This window comes from Telmatherina bonti, assembly GCF_933228915.1.
Source record: "Telmatherina bonti genome assembly, chromosome: 8".
NCBI lineage: Eukaryota > Metazoa > Chordata > Actinopteri > Atheriniformes > Telmatherinidae > Telmatherina > Telmatherina bonti.
In genome coordinates this window covers 12,183,286-12,199,489 of record NC_136626.1, presented here as the reverse complement: position 1 = coordinate 12,199,489, position 16,204 = coordinate 12,183,286, and the positions used below count along the sequence as shown (strand labels likewise).

At 40.4% G+C, this 16,204-nt stretch overlaps 1 protein-coding gene and 1 long non-coding RNA gene across 2 annotated transcripts in view; one reads left to right on the top strand and one right to left on the bottom strand.

The window, feature by feature from the left end:
* Positions 1-1,699: 1,699 nt before the first annotated feature.
* pde4cb (phosphodiesterase 4C, cAMP-specific b) overlaps positions 1,700-16,204 on the top strand; it is a gene marked incomplete at its 5' end in the record, with an annotated part of 45,488 nt that continues 30,983 nt past the window's right edge. Inside the window, 1 exon segment of the mRNA XM_079245368.1 lies at positions 1,700-1,923. Within this exon segment, the coding sequence (XP_079101494.1) occupies positions 1,700-1,923 (224 nt within the window).
* On the bottom strand, positions 1,793-15,827 carry LOC306759231. The gene is made up of 3 exons (XR_013771417.1): positions 15,783-15,827; positions 14,492-14,560; positions 1,793-2,062 (listed from the first exon to the last, which is right to left on the bottom strand). It is a non-coding gene; the product is annotated as an uncharacterized lncRNA (long non-coding RNA).

The window sequence follows — 16,204 nt, the reverse complement described above, 5'->3', positions numbered from 1 at the left end:
TTTCCATGTTCATCCGTTTGTCTGCGTGTGCGTTGGAGCCATCTGCTGGCCTCATTTGGCAGCACTCAATGCAACAGCTGTGTTTTTGTTAGTGAGCTCATCACAGTAAACCCTCATCAGCTTTCCTGAGTTAAATCAGTCCACCCCTGCCCGTCACCGCAGACTCAAGATCTCCTCTATCCCTCTGCTTTAATGCTTCAGTAAAGTGGATGCAGAAAGTGAATAATTTGGATTTTGCTCGTGAACAGTTCTAACCAATTACATACTTATTACACATTATTAATAGCTACAATTATTTCACCTTTCCTGTCAACACCTTTGTAATTTGCTTTTGTTTCTCACTTTGTCGTCAGGTGTGATTGAACAAAAGAAAGTGCAAATCCTGATTGACAGCCAATCTCTGATAAATGTGTTGCAACGGCAACACGGCAGGAAACATTTTACTGGTACAAAAGTCTCTTCAAAAGAAGGTTAAAGGAAACAGTGTATGCAGGATAAAACTGCTGAAAATGTCTGATGTGGGGGTGGTGAGGTTGCCAAAACAGCGATTCTGCAAAAGTATGCGATCGCATTTGTAGTCACAACAGTCCCGTCTCAAGTTTGCTTTTGTCTGCTACCGATTTAAGCACATCAGTGATAAGTATCAGGACACACACTGCTGTCACGCAGTCCCAAAACACAGCTGGCTGGCAGCAACTTTCTTTTCTTTTCTTTTTTTTTCTTTTTAAATCTCTGGGTGTCTGAAATGAAAAGTTAAGTGAATTTTACTTTCACTGTTCCTTGATAGCAGCATGTAAAGGTATTGACTGAATCTGGAAGGTCCATGCAGCATTTACTTCCAAGGTTCTGCTTATCATTGGAGTGTTTAGGCACAAGCAGATTTAGGACGTCAGTTTGTGTGTTTTGGCTGAATTTACAAGGTTGTGTTTCGGGTACAGGAGGTTTGGGTCACTGACTGCCAGTGGGTCAAAGATGAAATGACTTTTTTCCATCAGCACTCCGGCTCACTGGGAAAGCACTATTCACTGGAGATAACAGTAAAAGTTAAAGTGACATATCCAGGATTGCTTTTATCTGTTATCTCAAGCAGGCTCTGTTTTTAGACAAGAGTGGGGCCTCAGTGACCAGCGAAGTGAAAGTCTGTCCTGGCTGTGGCCTCTCAGTGCAGCACAGCCCTGGCATTTGTCGACACAAGAGGAGCTACAATCAGTGGTTAATGTTTCTGCGCTGATGAGTTGTCGAAGGAAACAGATGTAAACCGGTGTGCTTTCTGGTTGCCACCTCGCTTCTGCGTCAAGGGACTGCCGCACACAGCTAGCTCACTCATGAGCATGAGCTAACAACACTATAATTCAGGCCTGGCCATATTTAGGCAGAGCTCAGTGCTGTGTAAACACAGCTTACTTCTGAGGGGAGGGCTCAGTCCTGCACTCATGTCCGTGTCCATCAACGGGGCTCGTAGAAATTCGTGTGGTGAAAGGTGATGAAGATTGTCATATTGTGAGGTAAAAGTAGACCTGAATTATTTAGAGACTCACAAGTGTGCGAGTGTGAATCTTATCGCAAGAAAGTCACGTTAGATGAGAACTGCGGCTCTGAGATGGATGACTTGGACTACCTGTCAGGAATAAGACTGCTGGACAAGAAATCAGCATAAGAAGATTTTATTTGTTGCAGTGAAACCCCCTTACTCAGCAGCATGAGTGAAGCCCTGTGGGAAAGCTCAGGGGAGGCAGGTTCCTTCCCACTTAGCAGCACTCAGCCCATCAAACAGAAGCCGCAGTCACCGTCTGTCTCACCCTGCGGATCCCCCTGTGACTCTCCTCGGAACTCCCCCAGGCACTCTCCGATGCTGTACCGCAAGCTTCTCATGAACCGCAGCATCGCTCTGCAGCGCCGCTTCACCTTGGCTCACACACCCAGGTAGCGTTTGTGATCTGAAGCCTTTGATTTGAATGTCACACATTTAGGACTTTGTCTGGAGAAGTTGACGAGAATGGGATGGCGATAAAGTTTCAGGAGTCATCTTCATGTTCCTTGTGACACTGCGGCCCCGCTGAACCTGAGTCCAGTCGAAAACATGCATTTGTTTAGAACGTGATAGGTAATGGTGTTTGTTTCATTATAACAGAAGCTGCTTTTTCACGTCATCAGAATGTGTGTCATGGGACGGCTTTCGCAAAAAGCCCCATTGTCTGATGAGAAGGTAACTCTGGGAAATCAGGATTTTGTTGACGTCGGGTACGGCGTCATCTCAAAGGACCTCATTGTTCTTGCAATAAAAAAGAGGGTCTTGTTTTGAGCCTAAGGTGTTCAGCAGCAGGTCAAATAGTGATGAGAAAGGTTCTTGTAGCAGCAGATGGACTGCTTGTCTCTGACCTCAGGTTTCTGCTTTGCAGAGGCGAAGCTGTAAACACAAGACTGGTACTAAATGTTGCACTTATTTTTCTTATCCCTCATGACTGGAAACATGCAGCTTGTGTCTGTTTTACGCAGAATAACACAAGCTGAAGCCATATGTTCAGAACAAAGACATAAGTGTTTCACATGATTTTTTTTTTTTGGACACATTGTTATTTATTATTATTATTATTATTATTATTATTATTATTATTATTATTATTATTATTATTATCAGAACAAGAAGAATGTCTTCTGAGCACTGAAAGCTAAATTGTATTGCTATGAAGGTGAAAGTGAGCAAAAAAAGTAGCACAGAGACATTGAAAAGCAATTATGAAAATATTTAAAGAAAAATGAATGAAAAAGCCTAAATTTTGTTGCTTTTTCCGCGACAGTGTTGCATTAGTGTCAGATTAGCCTAAATGTTGCTCTGACTGGTTGTTTGATATTAACAAGATTAACTGATGAAAAGTAGCAGCTTTTTTTTGTGATGTTCTCTTTAGACATTTTACTTATTAAATACTCTGCCAGGAGCAGAGGGAGGACTCTGTCATGCAGTTCCCGGCTGTCTGCAGCTGTATTGTTGGTCCTGGATTTCGGTCCTTTTTATTGACTGTGTTACAAACAGCTTCCCTCACAGAAGAATATTATTATTATAGATTGATGACGTGTGTCATGCCCATTGATCATAAGCTTAAAGCCACACTTTTTTTATCAATCCAATTAAATTAAAACTCTTACAAGCATCAGGATACGTCTCCAGAATGACCGATTACACCACTTTCATGCGACTGCCTAACTGTGATGCAACAAAATGAGATTAGTTAAGTGATTTTACCTGGTTCAAAATCAATTTTTTTCTCATTTATAGTCCACCTTAAATGCTTTCAACACTCCAGCTCCTAAAGGGTTAAGTCTGTTCAACAAAGATGTTTCATTTAGAAGTGATGAAAAGAATTACCATGCCAAGCTAATGCACAGCTGCATGGAAGCTATTTAAGTAAACCGAATATCCCAGAGTGTGTTTAGAGTAAAATCAGTCCACTATTGTGTCATTAGCATTCAAATGGAGCAGAATAAGATCGGTACTGTCTGCAAAATACTTTTAATCAAACTGTTTTGTCAGGCTGAATTCATATCATGATGTTTACAAATCTCCTGTCACACTTTCTAGCATTTCATTACATGTCAAATTAAACCCCCTGTCACCAGATAAGCATGAAACCTGAGTGTCTTGGCTCCCTCCTCCCTTTGCTGTCTCCAAGCCTCCTGAGTGTCGAGCTGCCCTTTCTGTCTGCCTGCAACTATGTGGAGAAAACTGCTTGTAAATCTGATGTTTGCCTTAACATCACCAGTGACTCTGTTGTCACCCATTCTGGCCTCAAGCAGAAAGACAGTCAGACCTGTACCAGCATTAAGTTAAGAAAAAGTTAACAATAAAAACAAATAAACTGAAGTCAAAGTGCAAATTAAGATTCGGTTTTCAGTGTAACATTTTCTTAAGGTCTGTACACATTTGATTTTTCTGTTTTGTAAAAACAAAAAGAACAATACAGAGGTTGTTTAAATTAATGGTAAAGTGTCATAAATTCAGAGAGCAACTTTTAAGCTCCAGCAAGGCTCAGGTTTGAAAGAATGAGAGCCAAACTAAATACAAAAAAAAACAAAAAAAAACTGGAATAGACTTGCCTGGAAAAAATGATTGTGTAGTAACAGTTTCAGTTACCAAACCTTAAAGGGCCCTGAACACAACTGAACGATTGAGATTACATCTGACAAACAGATCTAAACCACATTTGGAAGATAATCATCTATTAAGCATCCTGTTTTTATTTTGCAGAAGTAACAAAGCACTTAGAGAAGTGGTTATGGTGGCTTTAGCAGGTGGTGCTTCACAATTTTCCCCAACCTCAGCTATGATCTGTCTGCACTGCCAGCAGTTCAGCTCCTTTACTGTTAGCAAATTTAGAAAAAAAAAAAAAAGGAAATAAATGTGACTGATTTATATTCATGTTTCCTTTTATGTATTTCTACTTATGTGTCATTAATGCCTGTTAAACTGTCCTTTAATGACTGGTTATTATGAATGACTAAGAATAGGCTTTTCGGTTCAGGTTTTAACTTAACATAAAAAGTACAGATCAGAAAGCATCTCAGGCTGAATGACATAATGGACAACTGTTTAAAAAAATCCTGCAGATTGGCAGCATTAGATAGGAAAAAAACATTTTTACAATAAGGGGGCGTGACTATCGACCAGTTAGGATGAAATAAAAACACATGATTAAAAAGCAGGCAGGTGTCATGGTTTTAGAGAAGGACTCGCGCTGCAAAAGTTCAAACGATCCAAAAAGCATTTTTAATGAAAAGGTTCTGGAGGGAATCATGAACAGGATACGACAACAGACCGGTGGCTGCTGTGGAGGAGGGAGCTGCTTTTAAAGGAGATGGTGGTGATTGTGGGCAGGTGTGTGTAAATCAGGTTGACCAGGTGGAGTTGGTTGGAGAGAGAGGACAAACTGTCGCTCAGTTTAGGGGCTAGTGGAGCCAGGAAGGGAGGGCATGACAGCAGGTTGGTGGAGCTGGTACCTGCAGAACAGGTACATGGAGTTCATGACATGACAGCAGCTGAGTTTCCATTACATTGTTTTGCAAAATAAAAGCGATATTTGTAAGTTTCGACAAACAACAATTGCGATTTGCTGGTGTTCCCATTGGATAGTGTTTAGGACATTTTCCTCTCGTCTCGTAAAACGAGAGTTTACGAGACGAGAGGAAAATTGTGGCTCATGCAAGTTAGCCACGTAGCAGTTTTCTATTTGCTGTGGAGATGTTGCTACGGCTTTCCGAAGCTTTTCTTCCTCATTTTCTTTTCTAAAACTCGGAAATTCGCTGTTGTTTGTTCCTCACTGTGTCGTCTTTACCAGACATAAACTGGTCATGGCCCCCCGCATCACGTCCGGGGACACGTCAATGCAAAGAATCTGTTTCCATGACACTTTTGCAATATATTTCTACATCGAAACGCCTGAAAAACCACCTTATGAGAGCGTAAAAACTTTTTAGTGACATTTGACTTTTCTTTTTTTTTTATCCGATTTTTATCCCAATATTTAGTTTTTGCACAGTTCTAGATGTAATGGAAACACATGATAAAGTTGATGCTGTCCAGCAATGACCAACCAAAACATGGAGAGAAAAGAGAGTAGAAGAGAAGCGGAAACAATGTTGGGAAGTTCCCTGCATCGCTCACAGCAACATAACTCAGGCATGTTTGGTGTCACCTGATCAAATACTAAATAGACTCTACTAAACTTTTTTTTTATCAGAAAGGAAAGTCTCTTTAACCTTGAGAGGGTCTCTGACTCTTGAACTAAAACTGGGAGCTTGTTCCATGAGACAGAGGCCTGATAGCTGAAAGCTTTGACTCTTGTTCTACTTTTGGAAACTCCAGAATAGAAAGTAAACCTGCCATCTGGAAGTGAAGTGCTCTGCAAGGATAACATTAAGCCTTTGAGATACAGAGGAGTTTGGTTATCAGGAGCTTTAAGTGGCAGGAGAAGAGTTTTAATCTGGAATTTCACAAGAAGCCAAGTGAAAAGAAGCTACAGCAGGAGAAACATCATTGTTGGGTTTGGTGATATTGTGCAGGTGAAAAAGGTAAAGTTTTTATGTAGGAGTTAATGGATATAGTTTGTTCAAAAATAACTCCAAGGTTACTAATGTAAATGAAAGTAATTCCCTCCAGAATAAACCAGGTTGTAAAATAAGACGTTACTGAGTTGTTTCGGCTCTGAAGAAAAGAATAAGAAAAGCAAACAGCAAAAAAAAAACTTGTCATTTCAGCCATTTTTTCATTTGGTTTTATAGAAAAATAGATCTGTGTCATCTGCATAGCGTTGAATTACATGCAATTTTTATCGGTTTAAAGTTACACTGTTTAAGATTTCAAATGCTAAAACGACGTAGAGGCTGCACGGTGGCGCAGTGGTTAGCACTGTGGCCTCACAGCAAGAAGGTCACTGGTTCAATCCTTGGCTGGTTTGGTCAGTGGCCTTTCTGTGTGGAGTTTGCATGTTCTCCCCGTGTATGCGTGGGTTCTCTCTGGGTACTCCGGCTTCCTCCCACCATCCAAACACATGCATGATAGGTTAATTGGTCACTCTAAATTGCCCCTAGGAGTGAGTGTGAGCATGAGTGTGGTTGTTCGTCTCTCTGTGTGGCCCTGCGATGGACTGGCGAGCTGTCCAGGGTGTACCCTGCCTGTCGCCCAAAGCCAGCTGGGATAGGCTCCAGCTTCCCCGCGACCCTGAATTGGAATAAGCGGTTCGGAAAATGAATGAATGAATGAAAACGACGTAGAAAGAAGTCCAATGACTGGAAGATTGGTAGTTTGAATTCTGCTTTCCCAGTCAATCTGCAGTTGTGTCCCTGGCCAAGACGCTTCACCCTCCCTGCCTCCAGTATCAACTGGTGTATGAATGTGAATGAATGTGTCTGTAATGGTCTGAAAGGTCGCTGGCATGCTTTCTGCAACGTTTCCGTCAGCCGTGGCCATTGCTTACAATAATAAAGTTGAAAATTCTTCCAGACTAAACATGTTTTAATTTGAGTTGATCCGGTGTGCTGTCTTCTATGTAGCTTTTTTAGGGTAAATTATCCAAAATGGTGCTTTAAAACCTATCAAATGAAGCCAATAATGCTGTTTTAAAGCTCAGTGTTCTCTCTTCACACAGAGTTTGTTTGTCCATTCAGAGAGACCGTAAAAATTGTAAAAATAATGGCACAAATAAAACAGCTGCCATTTACATGGATCCCCAATAAGTAGATATAAATAGCTCGTTCGAAGGGAAAGAGAACATAACATTTATTTCAGTAGTGATTAGATGCATATGTTTGAACAAAATTGATGATATATAGAATAATTCTGTCATTGACAATTGTTTTTTTTTACATGATGCAGGGAAAAAAGTGAACTGTGTCACAGTAAAATTTGCTGTTGTGCACTGCCTGTAGACCAAAACAAAGTGTCAGGGGCCACATCCCCTTTTACCACTGCCCCCCCACCCCCACTTGCCTTCTCTGCTAACGAATATCTACAAAGTGCAAATAAACTCAGCAAAAAAACATCCACATTTTGTAGAACGTGTCAAGTAAGGAAGCAAGTAATTCATAATGTTCTTACTTATCCGACCAGGAGAAGAACAACCAGCTCCGAGTCACATTTCCAGCCCCTTAAGCTCTCACGAAGCTTGCTCGCCAATGCCTCTGCTTTGGAAATACAAGGCTGGTGTTAATCTGGGTTCTGTCCCTTTCTTTGCCAACAACTGATGGGGAAAGGCTTCATGAGGAAGAAGGTGCTGATTTAAGTGAATCTGAATGTGCAGCCAGACCAGCTTAATAAACAGAGTGACGGTGTGTGATGTCATGCTAAATTCCAAATGAAATCACACTCCCAAGTCTTCACGTAGGGATTTTTTAATAGTGAATTTCTGCTTATTGCAACTTTAAGGTTCTGCCAATCTTGACAAGATCACAGATGAATGATTTACAATAATGTCAACATATATTTTAGACTTTATTTCAAGCAGATAATTTTAGCAGCTCTATATTAGTGAAAGCTCACCTCCGTCTTCACATTAAAACGTTGCTGCTGAGAAGCTGCAGTCAGGTTTCAGATGGAGGACGTGCGCATGTTGGTAGCAGGGGTGTAATCTCACCTCTGAGTCAGCCATCTGTAAGCCTTAACACCATCCAATTTCATGGCCTCTGACTTTTTGTCATTTGATGTGTGAAAAGTTAATGAGAGTAGAAAGGTTGTGAAAATTGTGTTTGCACTCTTTGTGTTGACTCTTTAGTTTGTAGTCATATTTTTCCCGGTGGATTTCCAGTTTTCATTGGACAGTTTTCTTGTGCGACTCCTGGTCCTCACACAGCTCGCCAGGCAGTAATCAGCAGCTTACACACCATCAAATATTTATACAACACTGCATCCAGGACTTGATGACAGCACTATAAACAAATGTGTATTAGTTTCCGAAACCACAGTAGTGAAAGTGAAGTGAAACCAGTTTTATATGACAAGCTTCCAGGTTAAAAACATGAAATGAGTGTAAAAGCAAAAATAAATAAATAAAACTGAAGTGGTTTTTTTGATTGCCACTTGAGGCTAATTAAAAAAAAAGTCAATCCGTGACACTGTCCTCCCCCTTAAAACATGCCCATGTGGCATATGTGCATGCAGGAAGATATGACCTATAATTACGTGCACCCTTCCTTCTCCTTATGCAGACTTTGGGGCTTTTTAAATGATAGGCTTGACAATGATGTCTGCTCCCATGTGGAAACAGTTACACAAGGCTCTTTTCTTCATCCCGCTTTTAAGTTCATTATTTTACATTACGCCATGATCAGACGTGGAACGAGTTGTTGACTGATTAGCTTGTTGACATATAATCTTCTCTTGCACCACGACTGATTATTGTGGCACGTTAAGTATCTGGGCAAGCAGTGAGTTTATTTTATTACTGTGTGTAAAGTGTGTTAAGCTTTCTTTATGGTTATATACTGGGTTTTTTTTTTCTATAGCTTTCATTTAGAGTTTGAAAAGTTTTTCTGTTTTGTTACCCCCCCCCCACCCCCCATACTTTCTTCCTACCCTGCCAAGCAATAACTCTAACAATATCTTGTAGCTGCAGGGCTGCAGAAGGAGGGTATCAGGTCAGGCAGCACGTTGATCTCACGTGTCAACGATGGCTCAGCTCGAGACAAAAACACCCAGTAGACATGTTTTAGTGGAGTTACTTTACTTCCTTTAACAAGTTGCAATGCACCAAAACCCTGTAAGTGTCTAAATGAAGAAGTCTCACAAGGCTGGGAGAGCGTCAGCACTCCACGGCTTGTTAGTTTGCTAAAGCGAGGAAGTGAATCGCAGTCAGCTTGGACCTGGAAGAGATTTGTCTTGCTGTTAGAGATTCTGCAGGAATCAGACTTTTGAGCGCATGGTGGGTTGTCCTCAGCGCCCAAAGTGACCTCGGGGGACTGAGGTCAATCCTCACTGACGCTACCCTGCAGTGTCACTGTGATCAGCAACAGCACAACTCTTCCCCTTTTTCTGCAAACAGAGCGAGCGAGGGACTGACAGAGAGTTGGAGGGGGAAAAAAAAGCAACTTTGCAAGATTGAAGGTTTCTCTCCAGGTCTCATGTTTTTATTTTTACCAGGAAGTTTGGATTTCCGTTGCTAAAGACCTTTTTAAGAATGCCTTCATCCGCTTGTATGAATATTTTGATTTTACAACATGAAACTATGAAGAGAGGACAGACGACTGAGTCATTGCAGCTGAGTCTTCATTTATAGCAGCTGCTTTTCTGCTTCTTCCTCCTGGAGGTTAGTTAGATATCACACTCTTGGCTACTTTTTCGGGGCTTGCCTCTCACTCCTGTGGATGAACTGTGAAGCATTCCTCAACGATTTTTCCCTTCATCCCAAGGCACTGCAGATAAATGAAGCCTGTTCTCTGTCTGATTTTGCCTTTGACCTGGATTCTTCTTTTTGTTTCAGTTTTTCTTCAGAGCAAAACTTCAACGAGTCAAAATTGTGAAACGCCAGGTGGTTCATGCGAGAGAAATAACTGAGTTGTGACATTCAAGAGTTGTCGTAAGAGACTGACGTCAGATTTTATTATCTTTACATCCGTGTCTCATGAGTCCAGAGCTCATAGCACAATGAACAAAGACCTCCGACTTCCAAAGAAAGGGGCCCGTACTGGTTTCGGACACGGTCGCAGGCACTCGTGCTTGGGGTATGTTCCTTAATTCTGCATCCTGCATCTTTTCAGCACTGATACTCATGAGAGGGGCTTCTCACACAAACGGCTGAGAAAGGCTGCAGGCAGGAATAGCAGACCTACAGAGATACTTTCACTGTGCAGCCAAAGCCAAAACAAGCATTTATTTCATTTCTCTGCTGATTAAATGTGATAGTCATCTCACTTTCTTTTGCACTCAAATGAATAGTATCATTGACTCAGCATATTAATTTATCTCTCATATATTAAAACGAATATTTAAAGCAAAGAGCAAAAGGGGATCAAGTGAAAAATAAGTTGCTTTGATCACTTGTTTTCTTCATCGCATCTCAGCAACAGTGTATGCACAGGCTAATTCCTGGAGGATATGATGTTTTAAAGTATTAATAGTTTGCTGTTTGTCAGGGAAAAAGGGATTTTGTGCTACTGGAATTTTAGCAGGTTTTAGGGTTTAAAGAGCTGCATGTTAGTTTTGTGCATTTTAGAATATATAATATATAAATGATGCCCAATATAAAAAATATTCTTATTGTGTGTTCATGAACTGGAACATTTTTAAAAGAGTGACAAGGCCTTATAATTTACATTTTTATCTTATACTTCATAGCAAATAGGTCAGTGAACAGTGGAAAGAGAAGCAGGGAGTGACCTGTTGCAGGGTTGTTCAGCTTTGGGGGGGCACGTTAGAAGATGTGGCTCTAGAGCTGCGCTTTTATGTTTTATTTGCTTGCATTTTACCAAACAAATTAGAGGAAGCTGCTTTTGTTCGTGGCAACATTCAGTCAACACACTTCCTGTTTCTTTGCTGTGAGTTACTTAGACCCGCTTTTCAGCACGACGAAGGCCGTGAGACAAACGTTGATGAATGAACACAGGTGATGCTTCTGTTCCAGCAGCAGATGCACCAGCAGCCCAGTTTAAATTTTAATAAGCGTGTGTGCATCAGCTTGTGAATAACTCATGTTCCTCTGAGGCTGCATGTTAGACCTTCTGTTGCTGATGTCACGGTGAAAAGCTGACTCATGTTATGCTGATGACAAAAGCACATCATCTTGTGTGTGTGTGTGTGTGTGTGTGCAAGGGCGTGAGTGTTTTCTTACACATGTACCGACTTGATGTATGTTTGAATGTCTTTCTTCACATTCTGCTGTGGTGTGTTTTGTGGCTGCTGTTGCTTGCTCGATCTTGCTTGTTCCTGGCTTTGTTACTACTTACACCCACTGGGTTGTATCAGTGGGTTCCACCCAGTTGTCCACACTGCTGCTAGTGCAGTGGTTGGGTTAGACTAATACACACAACCTAACGCAGATAGATTTCAAATATGTTTTGCAATGAAACAGATATTTTTGTTACTTTTACTCGCATTGTAACTGCAGTGTTAATCATCTATCAAACTGGCTGATCTGAACAAATAAATTTTGTTGGAAATGTAGAGTTATTTCCTCTCAGAAAGATTAATGTAACAATAAAAAAAAGTGTGACACAGGCTTGAAAGTTTCAGATTCACCAAACAGAAGCAGACCAGCTCATCACCCGGTGCAGCCACAGCTTAGTCAGAGCAGAGCAGGAGAGAATGGAGGTAGAAGGGCAGGCAAGGGAGGGGGCGGTCAACAATACCACAACAGACCCCTAAAATACAACACGCAAGCCTAGAATAGTTCCCCACCCTCGCCAGCCTGGCTACACAAAACACGTGAATGCGACACGTGTTCCTCGTTTCTTGTGTATACAAACACACGCGCCAACACCCGCACCCCACAACCTGCCATCACCACCCGTCCCCAAATCCATATTGATTGTTCCACCAGAGAGCTGTTGTACATGCTTTTAGGTCATGTTTACTAATTGTGGTGTATATATATGTATATGTATGTGTGTATATATATATATATATATATATATATATATATATATATATATATATATATATATATATATATATATATATATATATATATATATATATATATATATATATATATATTTATAATTTTTTTTTTTTTTTTTTTTTTTTATTTATTTATTTATTTTTTTAATTTGTTTGTTTGTTTTCCCAAAGGTTTGGGCATGACATGTAACGTGGCTTTAGCTGCTGAAAAGAAAAAACATCTCTTGGCTTTATTTTCTTACAACTTTATTGGCAGTATGAAGGAAGCCAGCGCAGGACATAAAGGAGCCGCCGCTTTAACTTGTATTTTACGTTCTCAGCTGTGGAAGTGGGTGTCCTATACGGACTGTTTGATTTTCCACTTTCCTTTTCCCTCTCCACTGAGTGCAGAGGCTGTTTTCAGGCCCAGAGTGGCCTCTGCTGGGCAGTCAGCTCCACTCACTCAAACTGAATGCAACACATACTGTATTTGCTAAATGAAATGAAAAATGAAATGGAAATTAAAGTTAAATGAAAAATGCTTTATTAATCCCTAAATCACAAGATGACAAAATCATTGATCATCATCGATCAAGATGACGTGCTGCTCATTTATTCAGTTGTTGTTCTAACGGCTGAGGTGCTTTTGTCCAGTTATCTTGGGCAAACAAAGATAATTTGTTTCGTAAAAAGATCAATGAAATGATCTAAAAAACTTTCTGAAATGGCACAATCTGTCAAACAGCTTTGTAGAGTGTACGACTTGAGTCCTACATGAGATTATTTTAAAACCAAATGTTAAAATCTTCCAGCCTGCGTTTGCAGATAGAAACACTTTGTGGTATTTATGCAGTTTAATATCCTCCTACCCAGTGAAATGTTAGGATTTCTCCTTTGCATTATTTCACACTTAAAGCAATAGCAGGTAATTTTGCTCAGATACATTTTTATAGGTTCCTTATCCTGATAGTAGTCTACGTTTTCAAATCACAAACAATAAGAAATACAGTTACACCCCTCAGTCCACTGTAATGTCTGACCAATCAAAATGTTCGGACCGAATTGAAGTTGTTCATTTCTTATATTTCGTACGCTTCTTCATGTCTGAGAAAATGCAGGAAGGATTTTCCCGACCCGGCTCGGTTTATTTGCCTCCTCCATCTAAACAGCCAAGAAAGAGAAAATTGTTGGTGGGAAAAAGCCGCAAACTAGAAAAGCATTCGGAGAGCGCGAACCTCCGCCACAGCCTTTAAAATATTCCTGGATCCAAACAGTGATCCGGATCAACACCAAAATTAGATATGTTCTTCCTTCTCACATTTCCAACAACTCCTGAAAATTTAATTAATATCCGTCCATAACTCTCTGAGTTATCCTGAAAACGCCAGTAAAAACACAACATCCTTGGCGGAGGTAAGAAAACAGCCTTGGATCAAGCAGCAAAACCAGAGGGGGAGGAGCCAAGACATGGTGCTATTTTCATGTCCTGCTAGCTCCCCAACATCACCTACCCCAGCTTTAACTGGACTAAGCTGTATAGATAATGAATGAATGCATGAATGAGATTAAATCAGTGTCACCACATACGTTTCCACACAAGGTGGTGCCAGATTACCGACGCACCTTTTTTCTCAGCTCACATCCATTTGCACAGAATTAAGAATATTTTAATAAATCAATATTATATAAACATGAGTATCTTAAGATAATGATTGTCTGTTAAGATGAATGAATGTGAGTGATCCATGTAATCATCTGAAGGCTTCTTGATGCTTTGCAATCTTTCCAGAAACCCTTGCACTGCATTTCCAGAGAACTCTGCTTTTACTGTCCTCTGTCCATAAATATTCCCCCAGATGGACCAAAGCTTTTCTCTTAGTGTTAGTCTTAGTTTTAAGTGTCTTTTTTTCATCGTGGCTTCCTCATTGGACTGTGTAACAAGGAGTTTCTGTATACAGTTTATACCACAGGCTGAAGCCATCGTATATCTGACTCCATTCTTGCAGACCTCTCTTATGACGTTTTTCTCTCAGCATCACATGCTGAAAACATCTCAACAGTTTTATGTCTTTCTGGCAACTTTACAGACGATTGAAACAAGCTTTTCCAGTTTTATTATGACTCTTTGCTTAATGGCGTGGTATTTTTCCTCCTCTGTAGCTTTAAACTTCCATCCTATCAGCATCAGTTGGAGCGATATCTGACACTTGACTATGAAACCCTGCATTAGTATAATCTTGGCACACACACACGCAAACACTCTCATGCTCCTGGACAGACGCATTCTCAACACTCCTCCCTCACAGCTTATTCTCATTAGCAGAAGTAATGCTGTCATGGGAGACAGCAGCCAGCTGGACTGTAGAAGTCATTTGGCTGGTGGATTTGGTTACACAGCGGCCTCACAAATACCTCGTTCTCAGCAGATCTGCAGTCCGGGCATCTGTTTCGGGGTCCAGCGTGTTTCACAAACACGTTGCGCTAGGTCAGTGGACGGCATAGGTGGAAGGAGAAAAGACATTTTAGTTCAGTTTAACTGTAGATATTTAATTATGGTACCAGAAATCAGAGTTTTACTCATGTTGAAAATGACCAGAAAAGAGGAGTTGCTGTCGAGTAAATGATATCTCTAGACTATATATTATTCTTATTTTGGGTTTTAACCCTTTAGCTTTCACTCTAGCAAAAAGGCCCAGAGAAAAATGTTTCTCTGTGTTTTTCTGTTTGTTTTGGACAAGAATAAACAGAGCAAATGTTTTTTAGTAAATGTTTGAAAAGAAGAAATCATTAACTCTACTCAACTTTATTTAGAAAGCCCTTTAAAACAACCAGAGTTGAAACAAAGTGCTGTACACCAAAATAACAACAGAATAAAACAGTTTCATGTGCAACTAAATAACACGATAAAACAACAGGTCATACAAGGAATACGAAATGAAAACAATAATTATTAATCACATAACAACAGTGAAATGGGTGAAATTTGAAACAGCAGTGTGATAAAAAACACTTAGTTTGAGATTTACACACCCACACCATCTGCTAGAGATGCTCAGGCAGGTTTATTTCCACACTCTTTAAAAGAAATTCATCAAAGTCGCTGCTTCAAAGTCATTTTTACATGGCTGCAGATGTGACAGCAGACTGTTCTGGTTTGGGGAGTTGCACAGACAGTCAGACAGAGGCCAGTTATGAATACAGTCACAAAGAACACAGACCAGTTCAGTGTAACAGTTTAACAAGCTGGAATGACGGAAAGTGAACTGGTTTTGTCTCTGGGAACATGTTGGCTGACTGCTTTATGTTTTTTCATATTTATGAACAACTGAGGCATCAGTGTAGCACCGGTTCTGACATTCGCCCTTGTTTACGGCGGACATGAAGGAGTCTGACTATAGAACTAACTGGTAGCACCCAGTCGACATGAAAATAAATAAAAACGCAATGAACTTAAAAGGAAATTGAGCCTGGATAAATTAAATCAGAATCTTATGTAAGTTTGTAAAAAAAAAGAATTACAAGCCATACAAATTAGCCTGAAAACTTTGGAGGCTGGTTCAGGTTTAGAGAACAGCAGAAAATCCGACTTAAAACATCTGATCATGCTGGCTCTTCATTACCGCATCAACACGTCTGCTTTATTCCTCACAGTCATTATTAAAAATAAAACATGTTCCACATTATAAAGCCTCCTTCCCCTCACCTCCTCCTCCATGCGCCTGTCCACACGTCCCACTCACACTTTCTCCCCAGCGTCTCTAAAGACAAATATTTGCTTGCGATGTCGACAGCCGTCGAGCCCAGTGACATCATCAGGTCCAGTATGTCCATCGGTCCATGAGGGGAAACTGTCTGGTTCTCCTCTCATGTGGAATTACACAACCACACTTGGTCCCGCAGGTGAAAGTGTGCTGAGCTCTGACGACAACATGTTTGAATTTAGATTCATGTAAGTAACTAGATTTAACATCTTTGAAAGAAAGGAACACAAAAACACACCAACAGGAAAGTGATGAAGTTTCGCTCGGGCATGAAAACAGATACTCGGCCAAAATAGTTCATAATTTCATTAATGGAACATAAAGGAAATTTTCAGTGAGGACTGTGTGTTATTCAGGTTTCCAG